Source organism: Pungitius pungitius, chromosome 14, assembly GCF_949316345.1.
Source record: "Pungitius pungitius chromosome 14, fPunPun2.1, whole genome shotgun sequence".
NCBI classification, from domain to species: domain Eukaryota; kingdom Metazoa; phylum Chordata; class Actinopteri; order Perciformes; family Gasterosteidae; genus Pungitius; species Pungitius pungitius.
Window position 1 is genome coordinate 15,986,236 of NC_084913.1, and position 22,405 is coordinate 16,008,640.

At 45.7% G+C, this 22,405-nt stretch overlaps 2 protein-coding genes across 9 annotated transcripts in view; one reads left to right on the forward strand and one right to left on the reverse strand.

Annotated features, from left to right (window-relative positions):
* The window catches only part of kif6 (kinesin family member 6), a 42,852-nt gene extending 38,415 nt beyond the window's left edge, over positions 1 to 4,437 (reverse strand). The window contains exons 1-3 of one of the 3 annotated variants that reach the window (XM_037486849.2): positions 4,229 to 4,437; positions 2,981 to 3,090; positions 1,993 to 2,067 (exon numbers count right to left, since the gene is read on the reverse strand). In XM_037486849.2, the coding sequence (XP_037342746.2) occupies positions 1,993 to 2,067; positions 2,981 to 3,090; positions 4,229 to 4,288 (245 nt within the window). In that variant the 5' untranslated portion in view covers positions 4,289 to 4,437. Of the gene's footprint in view, positions 1 to 1,992; positions 2,068 to 2,980; positions 3,091 to 4,228 lie in introns of those variants that run through there. The other 2 variants (XM_037486850.2, XM_037486851.2) reach the window with 2 other exon arrangements.
* A 9,532-nt stretch (positions 4,438 to 13,969) lies between these two features.
* Positions 13,970 to 22,405, forward strand: part of daam2 (dishevelled associated activator of morphogenesis 2) — a 67,222-nt gene continuing 58,786 nt past the window's right edge. For 5 of the 6 annotated variants that reach the window (XM_037485931.2, XM_037485934.2, XM_037485935.2 and 2 more), the window contains exon 1: positions 13,971 to 14,145. The gene's annotated coding sequence lies outside the window, so the exon portion shown is untranslated. Of the gene's footprint in view, positions 14,146 to 22,405 lie in introns of all 6 variants that reach the window. The other variant, XM_062557150.1, reaches the window with a different exon arrangement.

Consider the following 22,405-nt stretch of genomic DNA (forward strand, 5'->3'; position numbering starts at 1 on the left):
TTTACTCTTCACACCTAAGCTTCCCTGTGAATTGGTAACTCGTCTTCCAGAAGATCCTTTTACTTCCAGTTGTTTTTTTATGGGAAGTCCAATCTTGCCTTGTGAAATTGGATTACAACGCAGATGGAAGGTTCTCTTTGCCAGACCAATAGCATTACAGCGACAATTCTTCTACTGGAGCGATTAATGCTGGTTTGTCCTCCTCCTCCTTTAAAAAAACGTGTTTAGGCCGAAATGACTGGTTTGGGTTACACCACAGTAGAGACAGAGACTAGTGTGCAAGTACACAGCCTTGATATGTGGATGACAGAGTTCTGACCAAAACAAGGACATGACAGTTAATGCTAGTTAACAGAGATTCACACTCCTGACTAAACGTTTGGAGATTAGGGGGGCTTTAGAAAAAACCTTTTCTTTCTTTTGATTCTGTTAGTGATTATTGTAACCAGATGTGCTTCTGTAACAGGTACCAAGTCAATATCGACATGGGTGTTAGAAATGATCAGCACACCAACTGGGATTCACGTAGCTTGGTCCGAGTCAACCCCAGGTCCTTTCAGGAAACCCATTTCAGGCGCTTGTACCCGCAAACTAGCTCTTTCGGGCCATGACCCATCCAGGTGAGAAACAAAGCTTTGCCATCCTTCTCATCTCTCTTTTTGTCACAAAGGTGCGGTAAAGCGAGTGCAATACCGCCCCCACTGCTCAGATTCTCCGGCCAAACTCACACTCCATCGCCCCCTCACCTGTGAACTAGACCCTGAGGTATTTGAACTCCTAATGGACACATTCCCTTCCAGGCGTAGACAAACTATTGGTTTCCATATCATCTGCAAAAAGCTACGATGAGATCCGCTGCACCCTGAACTGTAAGCCCTCGCTCCCCGACCCTGTACTCCCACAGTATCTCTTTCGCTTTCTCCAGGGCCACAAAACACGTAGACCAGATGAGTATACTCCCTGGCCCCCTCCAGGATCCTTGTGAAAACGCTACCTCTGAGTAGACTTTACCAGGGAGGCTGAGTAGTGTGATACCCCTGTAATTGGCGCATTCTGTGGTCCCCTTTTTTTGAAAGAGAGAAACCACCAATCGGGTCTTCAACCCCTCAGGGCGCTACACCAGACTTCCACGCAATGATGAAGAGGCGTGTCATCCAAGACAGCCCCCCCAAAACCCATTGCCTTCAGCTTCTCTGGAGAGATCTCAGCTTTGCCACTGCAGAGTTGTTTGACCTCAGTGACCTCCACCAGGCAAATTGACAATGATCCTTCCTCCGCCTCTACCAAAGAGGGCGCAGTAGATTGAGCAGTTGCTCAAAGTGCTTCTTCTACTACCTAATAACTTCCTCAGGGACAGTCAGCAGAGTCCCATCCTTACTGCACACAGCCTGCCCCACCCCCCCCCCCTGCCCCCCCAAGGTGCCAGGTCATAGCTACTCCGGACTCTTCCCACACTTGCTGCATTGCCTCCTTCCCGGCAGAAGCTGCCACTCTTTGGACCCGTCTGACTCGGGAGTCCCATGGGAGGAACCCCTAATTTCTCTTAAATTGATAGTACTAACAAAAGACTTATAGTGCTGATTATTTCTGTAGGTTCCTCTAATGAATGTGATCCTCATGCATGATGAATTAAACAAAGTGAGTGAGCCGTTACAACTTAACTCTGTGTTGTGGCTTGGAAATGTTCTCACACTCACGATGGCAAAGTGTGCCATTTCGCCTGCCAGCTCGGTCCACTTAGTGGTTTAAGTATGCAAAGCACGCCAACAATCACAGAAAGCCTCCATTTCCATCCTAAAAGAAAGCTGGGCTTCACCGACTTCCTGTCAACAAAGACACTTAAAGCCTGTGTGTCATGGAGAGCTGAGGGTTGCTGAGCATAGGTGGCCTGGCATTTTTGAATGGGCTAATCGAAAAGGTGGTAGTTTTGCTAAGCGTTTTTATGAAGTCATGTTTAGATTTGTCATTTGGAGAAGAACAATGAGATTGAACCTGTCTGCCACTGGTTTGGCGATGTCTGTAAATATCTCTTCTTGTTTCACGGCTTGATCGAAAACCTTTAGGAACCTGTGACAAGAAGTGAAAGAAACCACATCAGTCCGAACAGAATTTAAATTATTACCATTCCACACAGAACATGTATGTTGATGTTTAATCTCGCACATCGAAAGCTGCAATAAATAACGGAATTTGGTCACTTTGTTCTGTAAAGCCGCCTCAGTCCGTCACTTTGCATCCCTCAGAATGATGAGAGCGATGTGAGCGGAGTCCGCCCAGTAAGATTTTTAAATGTGGAAACTCTATTTCTATGAGGGCACAAGGGAACCTCCGCAGGCTATTACAAGCCGCTGTGGTTTCCGAAAGGCTGTCGGTGTCCGCTGCTGTCTCACTCGCCAACTGTGAATTTAGGGTTGGAAGCGTGGCACGGGCCCCGCCCGGATGGTGCAGTACATGAGCTTCAAACACATGTTCTGGCTGTGCACGGCTCTTATGTATAGCTTCTTTTTTGTTGATAGTTTACATTCTGCTGGGCAGCTCACACATACGCGGGGGTGCCCTCTGTTATACTACTACATGGATCTTTTTAGCTAATTATAGTGGTCATCTACAAGACACTCAGCCACCACGAATATTTTTTTGTGATTCAATTTCTATTTCCATAGATAAAAGATGCTTATTTGGTCACAGAAAAAAAAACCTGTCTAAGGAATTTAGAGCAGTAAATTGACATGGCTTTACGTTTAATGGCTATTCTTTTGTGGAAAGGAGAGCAGACAGGACAAATAATTATAAAGTAAAGTAAATATTATACTTCAAAGACGCCATCAGCTGAACTTACTTCAACCAAATGAGTTTGCTGATATGAGAAATGAATCTTCCAGGGTGGGAATTACTTTTCAGCCCATTAAACACAAAATCTCCATAAAACACACAGCTGTTCTATAAAACCTTGTTTTTACAGATACAAATACATCACTACCTGAACTTGTAGCACTCCCTCTTGTTGTTAACGAAGCCCTCAGCCTGGTCCCTGGGCACCAGAAACTCCAAAAAAGCCCCCGTTGGCTCATCGTTGTCCACAGAGTAGACCTGAGGGAGCCAGAGACAGTAGCTGAGTTACGCCTCCAGTGGGACACGGCTTACGGACTGCTGGTCATCATCGCAAGGCAACGCAGTAGGATAATTGACCACAATATTTGCACAGCAATTTAGAGTATCCATTTGCATTTATTTGAAAATGTTTTCAAGTGAGTGTAATGCCTGTAAACACCTAAAGGTTAGGTCAACAATAGAATTTTGGCAACGTGTGTGTTGTTCGTGTAATGCAGGCCCTAAAAGGAAATCGTTGGAGTTTATGTATCCTGTGGAAAGCAATAGAACAAAACAAGCAATCACGATCAGTGTGCAGTGTATGGGGACATTTCTGCAATATCACCTCCGCTCAGCGGGGCCCCAGGGGACCAGGGGGAATTAAACCAATACAGATTGGGCTCTAGCAGAAAAGGACAAGTCAACCCAGACACCCCCAGCCCTCAGCATGTGTTCTGGCATATGTTTCAGATGGACACAGATGCAATTACTGGTCCCCAGGGGTGTTGGGGATAAAAGATAAAACCTAAATGATTGGATTGTGTTTCACCTCCTCCCTGCTCAGAAAGCTAAAAAAAGACGAAAAGTCCCCAAGGAGGTAGCTGTGCTCATTTTGATTTCGCTGGATATTGTCGAGCTCACGCTGCAGTGCCACAGACACCCTCAAAGTAATTTGATCATTTCTTCCATCAGCTGTTACTCTCAGACAATAAACAGAGTTCCACAGAGAATAGTGGGAGTGCTGCCAGGGATGTTTATCATTGAAATTAGTTTTTTCTGACGTGTATCCAATATAGAGGCCACTCATCTAATAGTAGGTGGACACCTTGTGTGTAGAAAAATACAAAAACACAGGTAGGTTGGTTGATAAATAAATTAGGAAATTGGATTCTGGTTACACCTGTGCTTTCCTTGTACGTTGTGTTGTGAAAAAACTTAAAAACTAAAACGTAAAACTGTACCCAAGGGATATAGTGTCCAGACAGGTGTGTTTATAGCGGGTCAAAGTTGTTTTTTTGCAGGTAAAATGCCGCTCTGAACCGGGATTAGAGTTAAACAACATTAGCTCACGTTAGCTTAAATAAACCCAATGTCTAACCAGCATTTGATTTTAATGTTGTTTCGGTTTTCCACTTACCGCTGTAGTATTCTTAGAGGGTTTAATGCGGCTAAATATCTGTATCGTTTGTTTCACCATTTCCCCCGGTTCAACTTCAGGTTGCAAGTTGCTGGTTAGCTCGCATGCTAACGCTGACGCTGTGTGTCCTCTCGTTAGATGCAGCCTGTTGCTAGGCGACGGCGGTCCACTGCTGCTGACAAAGATCGTCTATATTTCTGGGGATGGTTCATTGGTGTGAAACAATCGTTTCATCTGCCCCGCTCATGCTGTCTTTTATCCCTGATGTGTGTTGGCCTGAGTCTTTAGATATGTCATGCTAGGTATGTATATAGGAGGGGGTATGGGAATAACACTGAAGAAGCTGTTGGGTAAAGAAATAGGACGCATACATGCTCTTTTCTTTCAATGTTGATTATTCTCTGAGCATGGGTTATGTGAATTAAGTAAGACAGAAGGTCACTGCAGGTTCAGTGACCCATACAGTGAGAAATGTGTTTTTAGCACTCCCAACACACTTCACCAACAACTGATGGATGGGAAAGTCATGGATATATCATCAAATAGGACATTCAGCAATGGTTACCACATACCTACTTTGACTTAAGATACCCTAGAATCTAGGGTCTAGATGGTGCATTAAAAAAATAAAAAAGACAGAAAAAAGCATGACCTATAGCACAGCATATTTTAGAGAAACCAAAGACACGTCCATGCATCACATTAGCTTTAGGGGTAAATTACCATTTGTTTGGTTGAAGTTAACTTTTGAACTGCACAACTTGTATTACGTGTGCAGTGTGGTGCTTACAAACACACTGGAAGATGTTATAGAATAGCACACGCATCCACCAGCCCAAAACAAACATGCCGTCCCTCGCAGAAACTTGGGAGGACTTAACAGCTGTTAGTACCACAGAAAAGAACATTTCTTGTGTGGGGCCTTGTTTTTGAAATAGTCCTGTGTGTCTTGTTGCGCATGGCTATATTCTTCATGCCGCTGATTTTAGAGTGCAATTTGGTTTAAATGTGTAGATAATTATATGCCAAGGTTGCGGTGCAGTTGCCTCTACAGCATTGCTGTAGGATAGGCGTTGTGTGTTTTAGAGTTTTGTGTTATGCAACGGTGTAAGTGGGGTAAGCTTATGCACCTCGCCACGCATGGCGCACGTTAACCCCGAAGCAGTAAAACAACATCAAACAGTTAACCTTTTTTAAGGGGGTGGCCAGGTGTACCCCGCCTTCGTCTGTTTGGCTGCAGGCCAGGTCGTTTCGTATTAGATTTACACACATCTCTTCGGGGACCTAACTTTTCAAAACCCAAATAGATTTCTTGGGAAGACCAAGGTTTATTTCTAAGAACTTGTGTAGACTGGGGAGGAGCCTAACTTATTGTAAGAGAGTGTAACTGCAGTTGTACAAAGATACTTTGCTCTGCTTCACACATTGTCTCAAACAGCTTCACAGTATGAACCACATGCCTTCCAGATGGACCAAAGGGAGGATTTGCTGCTCCTGTAGACACTGGAGCTGGTGGTGATTCTGGAGTGGTGTTAATAAGAGAACTAATGCGGTGACATTAACTTTTATTGATGTGCAGATTGTATCACTATCGAAATGCAGCCTTTGAGTTCCAAGAAGGAAGCAGCCACTTCCCTTTGTACAAAGCAGTTATACAGTAAATCTGTTTCCTTGAGGGAGAAGTGCAGAATCTGCTGGACTGGGCATGTTAGGGAGCTGTGAATTATTATTTTCGTTTAATTTCCTGTTTTGGTCCATGTGTTGTCTTTAGCTGACATAGCTGTGGTTTCACCCCAGAGGAGGCAAACAACTGGTAATGCCATAGTGCGACACATGGAAACAAACTTCAAAATCTGTATTTTTTTACTTCAAAGTGTTGCATGCGAGCAAAACCACGCGGACTTGTTTCTCTTTGGCGAAGTGAAGAAACCTCAGAGCCATTTTCTATATATTCTTACAAAAGAATCCCACCGATTTGGCACTTTCGTTTTCTTTCATCTTCGTGTATCAGGTTTACGAGAAGATCAGGTGACAACAGGAGGTGTCGGATCGGAATTGTCGCTGTAGATGACGATTACACACGGTGACATGTGCAAGCATGCACGCACTCAGAGACACACACACGCTTCATCAACTGTACACAATGTGATAAATAATGTTGATAGTGTAGAGTTTAGGCTCTTGTGTAAGACCTTAAAAACGCAAAAACAACAAAAAACCTGTTATTTCAGTGCTCTCTGCCAGAATCTGACGTCTTTGTCTCAATGCGCTGGCCTGGCAGGTATGAAAAAGGTGTGTTTGGTGTGAGGACTTCAGCTCCAGCAGCACTTGCTCAGCAGACATTAGCTGAGTCGTTGCTATTTTGCATGGATGTTTGCAAAAGATGACCTGGGACCCGCCTGCTGTGTGACAACAGGATGCGATGTGCTACATGAGTGACAAAGAGTACTTGTCTCATGCAGCGGAGAACTGGGAGACCGTTTCAATTAGTCTGTGTCGGCTTCTGTAAACTTGAACATTATTTCCAATGCTAAAAAATAGTAAACACTGCACCCTCCGCGGCCCCTGACTAATCAATCCCTTAGTTAAGCCTGCTGGAAAGGTTTTGATTCAAACAGGCCATTATTACAGAGCAGGGCAAGATGATGCTTTAGTTAAGTAGCTGCTTCTCTGTGGCCTACTGGTTGAGGTTGGATAGATTCCATAGGATGATATATTGCTGGCTGTGTGTGTGTGTGTGTGTGTGTGTGTGTGTGTGTGTGTGTCGTCCCGGGTCTGTCTGAGTGGCCACATGAGGCTTAGTGGTAGAATGGGTGCTTGATTAGAGACAAGCTACTGCCGCCCTGGTACCTTACGTTACCGAGTGTCATCATACAAACACACACATGCAACAAGCATACGCACATGCTGACACACGCAATGGTGGATGGGAAAGAAGTCAGTAAACTGTACATTCAGCCACACTCAGTCTCTCGGCTGGCGTTCACGCATCTACTGTATATTGAGTCAGCCTGGGTTAAAAAAGATTTATTTCTAACACCAGCACTTTTGCACGAGTGAGCGAGCCCTGCAGTTGGCAGGGAAACGAATGCAGGAGAGTTATTTACAGAGTGAATTACGTGGTCGCTGCGGCCAGAGGAGGTCACTCCATGCCCTGACCCATACATGTATGTAAGCGTGTAGGGTGCACAGATCCTATTTTTACCATGTCACCACCGCTCTTAAAAATGTTCAGCATACTAGGAGCAGTAACGTTTCCCCATGGAGCTGCATCAGCGTGCCCTGCAGTTGCAGAACACACCAAACGATCCCATACAGTCACTGGTACACATACTGGGAGTGTACTGGCAGGGGACCACACAGCGGCCTGTTTCTCCCTCAAATCCTTTGCTACAAAGCAAAATGAACTTTTAAGAAGCATAAAGACCGACGCTTTTAAAGCTGTGAGTCCAGAGCTGTAAGCAGGTGGTGGGGCAAGGTTTGTCCACAAAGCGAACGTGACTTGTTTTTGGAGCAAGCCTTGAGTGGCCACTCAAGGAACTGCAGTTTTTGGAAGTTCTGCATTGGTTTCATGCCACAGCATTACATTACATATCATTTAACTGATGTTTTTTTCCAAAGCAACTTATATTGCCTTATAAACCATGCGTTACATTTTGCCTGGGGAGTAATTAGGGGTTAGGTGTCTTGCTCAGGGACACTTTGACCTGGCACATGGGGCAGCCAAGATTCAAACCACCAACCTTGCGGTTCCCAGCGCACCACGCTACTCCATGCGCCACCATCGCCCCCCAGCACTGGAGGCTACGAGCGTTAATATATCCAAAACAGTAATGTTGGAACTTGCAAAAATGAATAATAAGCTGAAAGACACTAAGACGGACTGCAGAGCTGAGGGGTTAATTATTCAAAGGCATTCCTCCTTGATTAGTGCAGCTTTAATGTCAACTGTGAGTATAAATACCTATCCATATAGATATTTATACTCACAGTTAAGAGGATGTGGTCCTGATCAAAACATTGAATGCACTATTGAGTGGAATATGGTCAACTCTGAGGACATAGTGGGAGAAGATGGATAGAGAATTGAGATGAAATAAAATGCATAAAATCTATATTTATATAGATGGATAGATATTTATACATGATTTCAAATGGCCCAAGGCAGCCCAAACCAAAGTGCTGAGTGTCCATCTCAGTCACTCCACGTTATTTAAGTCTGGGGTTTCAGCAGTTCCAGGGCACGGTTTTCTGGTCAGTAGCTGTGTCCAAGGGAATTCTTTAGGGCTTTGGTTATGTTATTCTCTGAGGCTTGGGCCTTCTGTTATGCTAGCTACACCCAGGCCTATCAGACTTCAATCTGCATTCTGGAAATACAGTATATAATGTAGACCAGCAATATTGTGGGATGGATGTGGGGATGAGCAAGAAGTCACAGACAGGGTGACATTTAGCTTCATCTTTTTTTTTTTTATCCGTCAGCTTTGAAGACCATTTAAGGAAATAGTCATCTCCAATCCCACTATCCTTTGTACAGGGTCGCAGAGGGGCTGGACTAAATCCTAGCTAACCTCTCAAAACAATTTTGGAAATATATATTTACGATGTTGTATAGTTATTGAATGTCTACACCTACATCCATTCTACTTTTTATGTTGTCTTCATCATGCCGTCTGCCATGTTGAACCTATAGCCTGGAGAAGGCCTTTCACCTTCTGACGTTGAATTGGCAGCTTGTATTTGTCGTGTCAATTCCCCTGAAGGCCACACTAGGTTTTTCTATACGCTTGCTCGGCCTAGTCCTCAAGGATTGTCTTGAGTTGCATTTCCTGCCGTCAGTAAACATTATGCAAGTACATTACTTGTCCTTGTGATAGATTTACCATCCAAGTAATTCCAGATCTATTGCCTGCATGTGCATCTGATGCACCTTTTCCTTTTATAGCAACTGTCATGCTCTGCATTTTTTAGCGAGTGTTTCATTTTTTTTTTTCAGACCGGTGTTGAATAATGGACATCATCATGAGTTTTCATTGATCACAGCTGCATGTGTGCAGTGGCTTGGACAGGAGGAATGGACACGGTCGGGCGGCACGTCAGCAGAGAGGATGTGGGCCTCATCAAAACATTAAATGCGCTATTGAGTGGAATATGGTCAACTCTGAGGAGATAGTGGGAGAAGATGGATAGAGAATTGAGATGAAATAAAACGCAAAGGCATATCCACCCTCCAAAACAAGCAGGGTCCAAGTGAAGATGTTTTAGCACACACACACACACACACACACACACACACACACACAAACACACACACATATACACAGACACATTGCGTTATGTAAGCGGTGGGAAGGGAATGCTAACCGCAAATGTGAATTTGACACCCCAGTAGGTTCCCCAAAGTCCTGCTGCCATGGAGGATTCTAGCATCCAAATCCCTCTTCTTCTGCGTATCAGATTCACAATGACATACCTCACGGTGCTGAACTCAGCTACCTATGAAGTCCCATTCAGGACCATTGCATGCCATTCCTCACACACAATAAAGCTGTTTTGTGTTACCCTGTTACCCCTGGCACAGCCCCTGTGATGTGTCACACCAAAGTAGGCCGATCCATGCTCAAAACCAACAGCCCAAAGGATTTCTGCTGTTAACAAGAGTGCAGGCTCTAACATTTTGATTTGAATATGATATGCACCATTCACCACTTTGCAACATAATGCAAACACTGTGACTACATCATGTCTCATTGTATCATTTCGTTCTGTTGCACACGCACACGGGACATTTTGTCAACGTACGTAGCTTCTTCCAATCTATTGAGAAACAGAGACATCAGAAAACGCAGGTCACAGGAGAATGTTGCTCCTCAAGACTTTTAAAGTTATGGTAACGTAGTTTTAAGGTTAAGATTATGCTTATGGTAAGTCTCAAGGCAATACACATAACTCTTTTGGGCATACTTTACATTTCCAATGTATGTTGGCACACCTTTAAAATTGGAACTATATACTTCTAGGGTGAGGTTTCAACCATCGCCAGTAGACCTTCCAGTGTACCCGTTTGTAACGATAACAACAAACCTTTTCTGCATCATGCGGTGATCCCCAAATCCCGCTCTTGTGCGTAAGCACGGGTTTGGAGGACAGAGATTTCTTTACAAGGCTTCTATGAAATGGATTGTTTTTGAGCTCAATGCTAATGTGTGGACTGGACACGAGTGTCTGTGGAAGGAATACGGAAAGTTCACAGAGGATATTTCCATAGCAACAGTGGGTTTGAGCATTGATTAGCAACGTGTCACTTTCAATTAGGCCACACCGAGGAAATTACAGCCTGTGTGTGCGTGTGTGGGAGGATGCTGCTTTATTTATATTTATGCTGGCCACAGGGCAACGCCAACTTCATCTTGTCTCTAGTTAAAAAGTCATTGATCGTTCTGTTATCATTGGCACCCATTTGTAATACTTGTAATACTCACCAAACACACCAACACATGCACACATCACCTCCACAATAAAACAAGGAGAGGATAGCAGTGGAGGCACATTTGATGACAGCCAGGAAATAAAAGGCAATGTATCACTCAAGGCAGGAACAGAACAGAGAGGAGTCGTAGCGATCCTTAGATTCTGATTCTATAGTCATCACAATGCATACAGGGAGAAGGAGAAGGAGTGGGGGGGACGTGCAGTGCAGATAGCTTTGAATCCTCCCAAAGCTTTGTAGATAGTGCTGAAGTTTAAATGGATGTGTAACTGAGCTGCTCCTTCAGCCTTTTACCCTTCATCACAGAAGTTACAGGGAGAGATACAGCGAGGATGAGAAAATAGCTCCTACGTGTGTGTGTGTGTGCATCTACAAAGAGAGTAGACCCAAACAAGCAGAGCTTGCAGTTTCACGTACAATAGAGGGCCTCTGAGCTGAGTTAGAATGCCGTTCGGGGCAGTAAACTGCCATGGTGACGGTGGCCATGTTCTAACATTGTGTGTTTTGTTTTGTAGGATCCCAAGAACTCTAATAGTATTTGCAGATGGATTATTGCATCTCTTCTATTTTCTCCACAGTGTGTGTTTAGTCTGTTGGTACATGTTTAATTTATCCGGACATAACTCTGCATTATCTCGTTTCATCGGCCCGCTCCGTTTGAGCCATACAATCTGTTCGTACTTTACATGCCTCTATTTTCCCAAAACATGTCATTGCATTCATTTAAAGGACTGCTTTAAGGGCCTTACCTGGGTGGCATGACCCCCCATGCACAGTATATGAACAGGCCAAACCACAGCCCGCCACGTCACCTGCGCATTTGTCATTGTGGCCAATCGCAGCACCAACGCAATGCGTCTCCACCAGCCACAAAAACTCATGTGAAATACACACACCCTCGGGCTAATTGTGATTAGTGATGTCAGGCCACATGAGGAGAATTGAGTGTATCTCGGCTCAGGTTTGACACCAGGAAGTACGTGCCCGGACACTCTAGCAGACTTACCAGTGAGGCTTTCCCTTGTGAGATCTTGCAGTCCAACAGCTCCTCGTGTCATTAAACCTTTGAAAGAATTCCAAGAATACATCAGAACTTCGGCCTTTTCCTCATTAGTTTCTCCGACGTCAGCGAAAAAACATGGGGCAACAAACGGAGCCTCTCACTGGGCGCACCAGAATGCCACTTCCTTCGCGTCAGCGTCACTGGAGACACGTTCACTGTGACATGGTGGGCTCATGTTATACTATCATAGAGAGTCAACTTTGGGCTTTGGGTTTGTGTGTGTCCACATGTCACCATGTCTAATTCACTGAGTTTTGGGGGTCAGGCTAAAAGGCTCAGATTCAATTACTGACAGAGTGTCATTATCTGACATGAATGTAACTCCGCTATGATATACTATCCGCTCTGGATGATAGATTTGACCTACCCTTGGTTTTGCCAAATTGAAGAGATTAATTGAGGCCCCTCGCCTGGTTTCCTCCCAGGGGCCGAATCCCTGGCTTCCACTGGGTAATGTCATCCTGGCTTTGAGAGGCCAAGCCGCCGAGGCTCCCGGACAGCTCCATCAACTCCTGACACTTCAGTCCAAGTGTAGACACGCACTTCACCATCGGACAAACTTGAAACTTACAGTAGCTGACGTAATTATTTCTGGGAAGAGAGGAAAGTAACTCGTTGACAAATGCAGGGGTGAAAGGGTACACACACATTTGAGTGTCTGTAGCGTCTACCAACCCACGGACTGCGAAATAAGACATTTATTTTTGGACTTCCTCGATCTGAAAGTATATTCATTCATAATGCATCATACCTTTTTGCATAATGCAGCTGCCCTTACAAACTGTGTTCTCTTGTGAGAATGAGCTGGAAAAGCTCCTTATAGCTTGCGTACTGCAGAAGTTGACTAGATATGGTGTGGCATCCTGGTATTTCCTGAGATACTGCACTTCACATACTGTATATTGGACCATACTAAATCCTTTCTGGTACCCTATTTAGTACCCCAGTATGGGCATGCATGGCATGTGATTGAACCAGCCAATCCGATTTTGCTCCCCTTCCAATGTCACATGCAGGCTCAGAGCAGACTGGGCTTTTTTGGGAGGGGGTCCACTGGAAGGGAGGGTTGCAGACAGAAGGCGAATACATTGATATGAAGAAAAAAGAGTGTGTTCTTTTTAACATTCAAGCATGTAAACAGGTTTTAGTGCAAACCCAGGATGCATGTACAGACCACACTGTTATGTTCGACAGTGGCAAGTAGTGCTGAGGGCTTTGGAACGGTTTTGCGCCCACAGTGGGAAGGCATGTAAAGAATCCCAGGCAAACAATGCAGGCACAGCTACTTTCATTTTGACACCAGCTTCCTGTGGGTTTGCTGTCATATTAATAATGTAAATATCATTCCTCTCTGCCCCGAGAATATGCCAATGGAAATGGTCTCACAGCGGCTGTAGTTTTATTCTCAAACATGTGAAATTAGTATGGATGTCTCTGTATGCGCCAGGGTCAAAGTGGATGCCCAGAATCTGCAATTAATGAAGGATTACAAGGTGCGAGGAGATCAAAACACAGCCAGTCATACTGTTTCCTCATATTTCAGGGGATTAAATGCTTAGCAGCTGGGGGAAACGCACCCTTGACTCTAACATTTGTGAAAGTTTACTGGAGCTGTAAAATGCTGAAACCTGTTTGAGTACCAGTACGTGCTGTTAGATCTGTACGGTATTGTTGACATGCATGTCAGCTACTTTGCAAACACGCATAGTTCCGTTGTTTTACCAGAGCGGTACGCTTGTGGTCACGTTTTCTCACTGTTTTTATGACCCGCGACTTGACTTGAAAGAAAGATAATTGACTGGAGACTCGACCTGGTGGGTTAGAGACTTGTAACAGAACTTAACATGATGACTCAAACGTGTTTCTACAAACACATTGTACGCTTGGTCCTGGTCCCGGCTCTCCAGTGCCTCCCTTTGCCTGGGTATCTTGGTGAGAGGCCTAGCAGTAGAGAGGGGGGGGGGGGGGGGGGTTGACTTGGGACGACTTTAGAAGACATTCCTACTGTGTGCATTGACCTGCTAATGACTGCCGGTGTATTTACCTGTAACAATGGAAACATGAACCAGGAATTGTTCATCAAAACGGAATGGACTCGTGAAATCTTTAAACCTCAGCACACGCACGCGCGCGCGCACTCCGAGCAGACGGACGGTGGCTTTAAGAGCGGGGGCGTGGTGCCGCTGCTGCTTGTCAGCCCGCTTCTCTCCCCACCGACGCTCCGCGCGAGCAGCCTGCCACGGAGCACGGAGCACGGAGCAGGGCATCGGGTCTCTCTCGCATCCCTCCCCGGGACTCGGTGACAGCGGACCACCGGATTATTGCGACGTGCCGCAGATTGTTTCTCCGCCACGACGCCCGGAGGTAAGTCGAGCGATGCCGCCGCCGCCGCCGCCTCAGCGGGAATCAGGAGCCGGTCCCTTGTGATGGGGCTCATAACCCGCTCAGGGAGACGTCGGGTGGGGGGGCAGTGATGAATTGTACTGTGCGTGGGGGTGATCTAACATTATGAAATAAGGTTTGACGTGTTGCCTGGGTTGTCTGCTGTTTTTCTGCTCGTCATGCCAATCACGATGCAGCACGTGATGTGAAGCCTATAGATGTTAACATTACAGAGCAGCAGGATCCCCGGCTGCACGTCAACTGGTTGTCTATCAAATACCGCCCGTTACCGGCCACCATTTGAGGAACATTGCTCACTTTAGAGGCTGTTCACAGTGCGTCTCTGTGTCTCTGTCTGAGGTCTGGATATATGTCTGTGTCATTTCCAGTTATGGGTGTGTGTTGTGGCACGATTCATTGATCTCGATGGATTCTCTAATTGACCATTTGCCACACTGCACGGTGAACTTCCCGCGGGCATCCAAAGGGGGCGCTGCTCCGTCATCGCAGCGCGCGCCTCTGTCGTGCTGCAAAAAATGTCCACTCAGAAATACGTGTGGCTGTGGTCTCCTTTCGCTTTCATTGAGATTCGCCCAACCCTGGCTTTGGTTTCTTTACCCTTTTACCTCCAAAAGAAAACGTCTTTGAGAACTTCTTGATCAGTGTGTGTTGATATATTTATCTACACACACTCGTGGACATCTACCAGGATGACTGACTTGCGATGACTTCTGAGCTAAATCAGGTCAAACTACTTGAAACTCTAAAACCGAAACAGGTGTCTCCTTGTTGCTCTCCACATTGGAAAAAGAAACTGACAATGTGATCTGTAAAGATTTCTAGTCGCGTCAGTCTGTCAATGCTTGTTTTGTTGATCTGTAAGGAAGTGGAAGGATTGCACACTTGGTGGGTGGGGGGCATCCACACTGTCTGGGAGTTCACAGGATGGCATTTAATCTGACTGAACATCTGGCAGTGATGCAGCGTTGGCTCCTCTCAGTCCGTTGTTGAGGCTTTACGAGCATAGCACCATGCGAGGCACAGACCCCATCGCCTGCTTCTCTCACACACACACACACACACACACACACACACACACACACACACACACACACACACACACACAGCTTTGCCAATATAGCATCTGCTACATTCTTCCTTCTGGATCAGGACTGCTTCAAACCACAGGACAGTGATCATTTTGGCCAGTTTAAGGAAAAAAAGAAAGGAAAGTCCAGATGATGAATGCGGGTGATATTGATTGGAACAGGATTATGACGTGGAAATGACATTTTCATCGTGCTAAGTTACTTGCAGGAGTTGCACATGTAAGGCTACTGAAAGAGTTTTAAACAATAATGTCTCCTTACAGGCATTACTGGGCTTCCCACTGAACACTAGTGTTGATGGACAGCAGCAATGGATGGATTTGGGGCAAACCCTCATACTATAGCCGGCTGTATTTAGCTACAATCCACTGAGCTTTTAATATGCTTTAAGCGTTTTTCATACAATATAAAACAGGAACAATTGTCTGGCAAAGACCGCTGTTGAGTTGCAATGTGGCAGAACCATCGGCCCGGTGTTTTGATTGCGGCGCACATACCCTGCCCTGCTACCTGTGTGCTCTGAGGGGAAGAGGGGAGGAACCAGGCACGACGTCATCAACAAGGCCTCTGGACCCGGGTGTTGTGCCTCGGGCCGTGCCCCCCTGCGGACTGAGCGAGGGAAAGACCACGCACAGCATGTCCAGAAGCCTCGCTCAGCTCAGGGCGCCAGAGTTGGTCACCGGGTATCGTGTCCAGTGGAAGCCCCTCTGCCCCGGCGTAGAGGGTGCCCATTGTTCCCAACCAGCCACCCAGGTGGATGTTGAGTCTGACACAGATCTTTACAGCAAGGGGCCACCATTTTTCAAACCTTATGAGAAGCAGATCTCTCAATACAAAGGCACAGTCAATGAAAACACTTAATCGACCTGATTCGGGATAGCCTTTTTTTTCTCTTTTTTGAGGTTTAAATATCTATCTTAAAATAGAAAATAAAGTGTTTTTTTTACCTCAATCATTGCCCCACCTCTCATGTTAAAAAGCTGTAGGGGCTCGTTGTGCAGGGTTTTACTGATAGGTGGTTACAACGGCCTCTGGTCTACTTGCCCTGCACACTACCTGTGCAGAACTTTCTTTTACCAGAGACCCCTCAGCATGAGGCTCAATGTGCATTTGCTAACCCTTGCACCTCACCTCAACTTTCTGTATATCTCCAAGATTGTCTCTCTCCTCTCCGCATCACCCTACAGTCTAGTTATTGTGTTGTGCATGTAAAGCTATGCAATGCTGACCATATTCATCCTAATTGCATGAAACCAACGTTATTGTCCGATGGGATCTAAACAAAACCGTGCAAGACACTTTTGCATTCTTCTCCCCCCCCTCCTTCTCCTTTTTCCTTCTCCTAAATCCGTCCCTATAGTCTAATTTCCTGTCTCTCTCACCACACAAACTAACTCGCTCCAAAAGTAAGAGGAAAAAAAAAGAGAAGGTATTCTGGTAAAAATGTCATAAACCCCAGATACTATATCATACAATAGAACTTAAGTTCAGTTCCTGCAGCTCTGTAAAATGTGTCCATTTAAGCCAGGCTTTAATGCTCTTCCTGGAAAACGCAGCTTTGCTGCCTCGACTACCTGATTTAGACGTGTTTCATCCACTGGAATAAATTGGAGGCAATTTAAGTGGATTGCTGTGCATTGTTCCTAAAATGCGGAGTGACTATTTTGCACGTTGTTGTGCACATGATGTGCAGGATTGGTTCTTCACACACAGGGAGCAGGTGCTCGTGTTCGATTGCTTCTTCAAGGTCTTGAGGAATGACGTGCCTGTCACTGGGAATGATTTAGCACGAGGGTAATGGAGGTTGAGAATATCCTAATATGTCTTTACTTTTGGACATTTCCCTGCCCCCAACCTCCGCCTCCTAATTTCTAACCCCCCTTTCCACCCAGACAACTAAGTCAATGCAGCGGTTGTTTCACCCCCCCTGTCTCCATGTAGTCACAGGCAATTAGCCCCCGTCAAAATACCCTGCCGGACTGAGGGTTGAGACTCGGGCATCCAGCCCCTTGCTCTTGCCCCTCTACGCTTGGCTACTATTACCTCGAGCTACCGGGAAAGGGCCAGATAGGTTTGGTCGGTGGATAGAAGTGGGGGGGGGGGTTAGTCGCGTGCTACCTCACTGAGCACAAAGAAGCTCTTTCACATGGGATATGGAGCACATATGGAATCGTTTCTCAAGCCTCCAGTGCGTCAGTTCCCCATATCCCCTCGGCTGCAGGTTTCCCTCTCACCTCTGCATCTTCGGTTTACTTTACCCCTGGAATTCAGTTGAGGATGGAGATGCTCCTCCATCTGCCCCAGATCCCCAGCTAACATCACCCCGACACGTTGAGGTTTACTCATTTAAGTGCCCTGAAAACAAGATGAAGACCGCTTTGGCTGATTCATTGGTGCCAATTGGATCATTGCTATTGGCAGCAATGCACAGCGGGTACCAGTCCCACATACCATTATACATAGTTCTGTACATGAAGTCAATGTGTACCTGAGATAGATTTTAGTTTCCTTTTTTATCTTCAAGTTTAATTGGTAAAGTGTGCTGAAAGCATCCTGTCTCTGTAAAGCCAGTAAGCACCAGTGTCACCTTTCACTCACGTAGCAGCAAGTGAAAGCTAAGCACAATTTATTAGATCATTTCTGGGCCACAAAAAAAGCTACCGTCTGTGACCTTTTACTATTTACTATTTTTGTGTGTGGTTGGTAAAAAACCATTCAGTGGACATCATTTAGCTGGTGCACCACAATGATCTCTTGGTTGGCGTTTTGTTGAGCAATTTCAGTTAAGAGAAAGATTTAATTTTTTGAATTCGTACATGTATTTTGGGTGTCCACACAACACTTTATTTTTCTCCCAGTCTATCTGAATTGTCTGTATTCACCTTCTGTCTGAGACGTATCTCTTTAGGAACCTTTCCCATTCTTTTATTGGTTTGCGTATTCTGGTCTCAATCTCTACGGTATCCAGTATGTAAGTTTATATGACCTTAATTCAAGTTTCTAATAGTGTTTGCTTGCCTTTCCCTGAATTAATTTGTGCCTAAACAAAATCACAGGAAGCCTATTTTAACAGTAACGCAATGCCAGCGTGACATCATCTCCAAAGATTGGCCTCTAAACGGCACAGCTGGGTGGAGATAACGGAGCAGCCTGGATGTTTATTTTTTCCCCTTCTGCATTCCAGCTTCTTATTTATAATGGCTGTGATATCCAGCTCGGGGGGTTACTTCTATAAAAGGAAGTTTGAGGACTGCTGCTGCCCCATTTGAAAGGAGGCTTGCATGCCGCATTTTCTCAAGATGTAACCTTTTGATTTGGCGGAGAAGGACCTAAACCACCATGGAGAAGAATGTCTTGGGTATAAAACAGTGGGAAACATGACCGAGGACTGGAAACACAAAGCTGTCAGCTCCCTCAGCAGTGTGCTGACTTTGTAACATCCTGGTGTTTCCCCAAAGAATTTAAGTACAGTTTTTAGTTGTTATGCAACAAAGAATTTGGCTAAATAGCTGTATGAAACAGCTGAACAGCTCTTCGTATCAGAGGCCAATCCTAATTTGTTGTTGATGTTCGAGTCAACACATAGTAAAATGTGGTGAAAGGTGACCTTTGCCCTGTGACCCAACCCAACTGCCTTCCAAGAGATGGATTGTGTTTACATTGGGTTGTCAGTATGTGCTTGACATTTAATTATCTTCAAATGTTGGTGTTTGCAAATCTATCTGGAGTCATTTCACTTTCTTTTCCTTTAACAACAGAGCTAACATGTTCCTCTTCTGAAGAATTTCCTTCGAACAACATTTTGCTCCCAGTGTTGTTTGGCCCAAACCATCTGCCCTTGAGTTTTTATCTTGCATTGTTTGTTTCCCAGGATCAAAATTCTCCCAAAATTAGCCTCCCCTCACCGCTAGCAATCCAGATGTCCTCAGTGGCCTGACACCCCATTTAATGCCTTGCAGATGGTATTTGTACTAAAGAAAGATTACTGTAATGAGGTAATTTACCAATGAATGAGTTTTGCCAAATCATCTGGTAGAGGCCCACTCCAGCCCCCTGAGTCTCCAAAATGTATTTCAGGTTATTTGCAGGTTAAACATTCCTGCAAGACTGAAGTCCACCGAATATCCTCCACGTGACAGCGATTGCCCCTAGCGAGCATTCAGCGGGAGGGGCCTCTCACCAGAGACATGGCATAGCCTGAGCGTCTTTGGGCTGTTATTGCAATGATCACATCTTCCTCCTCTTTCACTCTCCCCCCTCCTTGGCTGACCGGGGTCCTTTTCGCTGCCCTGTGAGTGTGTTTGATTGTGGGAAAGTTTCTTGACTGTCCGTGAGAGTCCCCCGCTCTCAGGACCGGCTTTTCCCTTGGGGTCCAACAGACTTGGAGATGCTGAGCCCCAGTACTTTGCCAAGGGTTTCTTCCCCCCCTTGAGAGCTTCTAGTGGTAGCAGTTGTTTAAGCTGTATGTATAACCCGGCCCCCTTTACTTAGAGTCAGGACTAACCATACAGGTTATCTTTTCAGAAGAGGCCACATCCTTCAGGCTTTTCAGCACAGCAATAAAGCAGCTTTCCTTTTTTTCTGGATATTGACCCTTGAGAAAGGTCAAGTTTGTAGCTTTTTGCAGTTTTGCCAATGAGACTGAATGTTCTGGTTCTGTTTACGCGGATCCTCCCACACATTTCTTTCCAGTCATGTCATTTTATGGCACACTTGAAAGCTCGTAAGTAGAATCAAACTGTGACAAGCACTTGTACTGTCTTCTACGGGCTGTCCCCCAGCCCCTGATGTTACATCTGAGCTAACTGCTCATTGTGTTGGAGCCTTCAGATGGATGGCTGCGTGCAGTTGAAGGATTCGGGAGCACTAAGAAATGGTCCGGTCCTTTTTTCGTTAAGCAGATAAACAGAGCAACTCTGCCTGAACTGTGGAGCCGAGCCACAGATCCTTCATCCCCGGCAAAGTTCTTTTCAAAACCTCCTTTTTGCCAAGTGACAAACCGCGTGGTTGGTAACAACTAAAGCATTCAGAGGCCGTATGAATGGGAGCCTTTCTCAGGAGAGGCCTGTGGAAATGGGGCCTTTTTGCTGTTAACCCTCCGGAGAGGAAGATTTATTTCACTCAGGTTTTTTTGCGATGGCGCTGTGCTCGGCCCTTTAAACCAAAAGGCGACTCTTTGTGCCACGCAATAAACTGACTCCTTCACACAGTTTGATCATCGGTAGTTGTTCTTCGTACCAGGCCATCCCTTCCAGGTCATTTTGTCCATCAGTCACTGTTATAGCTCCTGACAAGCTCCTTTTCTTAGCCTCTACTCTCCCTGATCAATTCTGGCGGCTCCTCGTGTGGAATCTGCGTGTTCTTCTAAAGGACATGAGGAGGAAGCTTGATAAAACGGTTGGCACACTCCTCTGGTGTACACTCCATCAATCCCTCGTGGTAAATATCACATGTGGACATCAGGTGACCTCAATGTTGTTCCCTTGGTTACCGGGATACTGCCCCCCCCCGCCGTGCGCTTTCCGTCTTTGCACTGTGCAGAAGCCTCAGAGCAGTGTACTGTTTTTCCTCTCCTTCCACTTGTATAAACCAGGGGCCTGTCTTCCATCAGCATTCAGGAAGTGCAGGCGTAAACACACCACGGGATCCAACGAGAGGAACTCAAATGACCCAACCGTGTCCTGGCAACCGTCATTTTTGGTCGCTTCGATATCCACACGCATTGTGTTTAGAAAGGGGTTGTTTATATTTGTTTATGTATCGGGGCAATCGTTTGTGCACTTGAGTGAGATCACATGGGGCTGGAAACACGGAAACGAGCCCAGCTTCCTCTCGTTTTGAAGCCCCATCCCCGACCGCGCCAGATGGCGTTGGATGCAAGTTCCCCCCAGTCCTGCCGGTGATCAATTAGTCATTGAGAGGGTATTTACTCCCACACGTGCGGTTGTCTGCTACTGTGGTCACGTAGCTCTTGCCTAACTTGTCTCTAATCTTGGCTGTGGTTTCCATTACCGGTGGGCAGTTAATCGAAAGGGTTGACTTTTTCAACTGTCCTAATAGGAAAGCTAAAAGCTAAAAGCCCTCCCCCCCCTCCCCTATTTCCCTTTACATTGACCAGCAGCCGCAGGGATAAGCTGTGCCATGAAGCGTGAGGGAGCTGATAGACATTTGTGATCTGTAGGGAGCGACAGAGGGGGGGGGGGGGGGGGGGGGATCAGCAGAGTGTTAGTGATGCTACCGGACTGTAACCTTGGCCATGACCACATCTGCTGGGATAGCTAGCGCTGGGGGATGGGGTGGATTAGAGGTATTAGGTAAACAGATTGGACCATTGGTGCAGACATTTTAATGCCACTGTATCATCCCACGCACACGTCCACTATCCTGCTGTGCTGACAAGCAAAATCCCTTAAGTGCACAATTCATCGGCGAGTGATTGGGGCTGTTTCAGTGGTACGGATGTGAGCTTTACCATTGGACTGGACCATTTTATAAAGTGGTTGTCAGATAGCGAGAGCCACAGAGGGCTTGGTGGAATATAGCTGGAATAATGAGCACAGATCCAATTAGTCAATGAGAATTAAATGAGATTTTCTAGCGGACTCCAGTGAGCACTTTGTTGAGGCTTAGGACCTTCTGTTAAGTCAATCTAATATAAAGTATGATTGTAAACAGTCTACAACACAGTAACAGCATCATACAAATTCTCAAAGTAAAAAAATATTTGATATATTCACCATATGTCCTCACCTGTCTTTCTTCTAAAATACACATTTGTTAGAACTGCCCCCCCCCCTGTTCCAATCCTTGCCTCTCTCACTGTTCTCCATCCTTCTACCGTTGTTGCTGGCCCCCGATTCGGTGCCATGTTGCCTTGACGACAGGCCTCGGTACATAAACTTGGCAATGTTTGTGGAAACGCAGTGGCAGGAAATCTTTGGCATTCTTTATCACTGATTTACATCCATATTCCAGCGGCCCTAACGTGCATACACTCTGGTATCGTCGACCTTGTGACCTTGCCTTCCTGAAATCCCATCCAGGAGCGTGAGGAAGAGATCTGCTGGTCTGGCCCTTGAAGCAGAATGGAGGGAAGATGCCCTGCTGGGATTCATTTTTCGCCTCCATGCAAG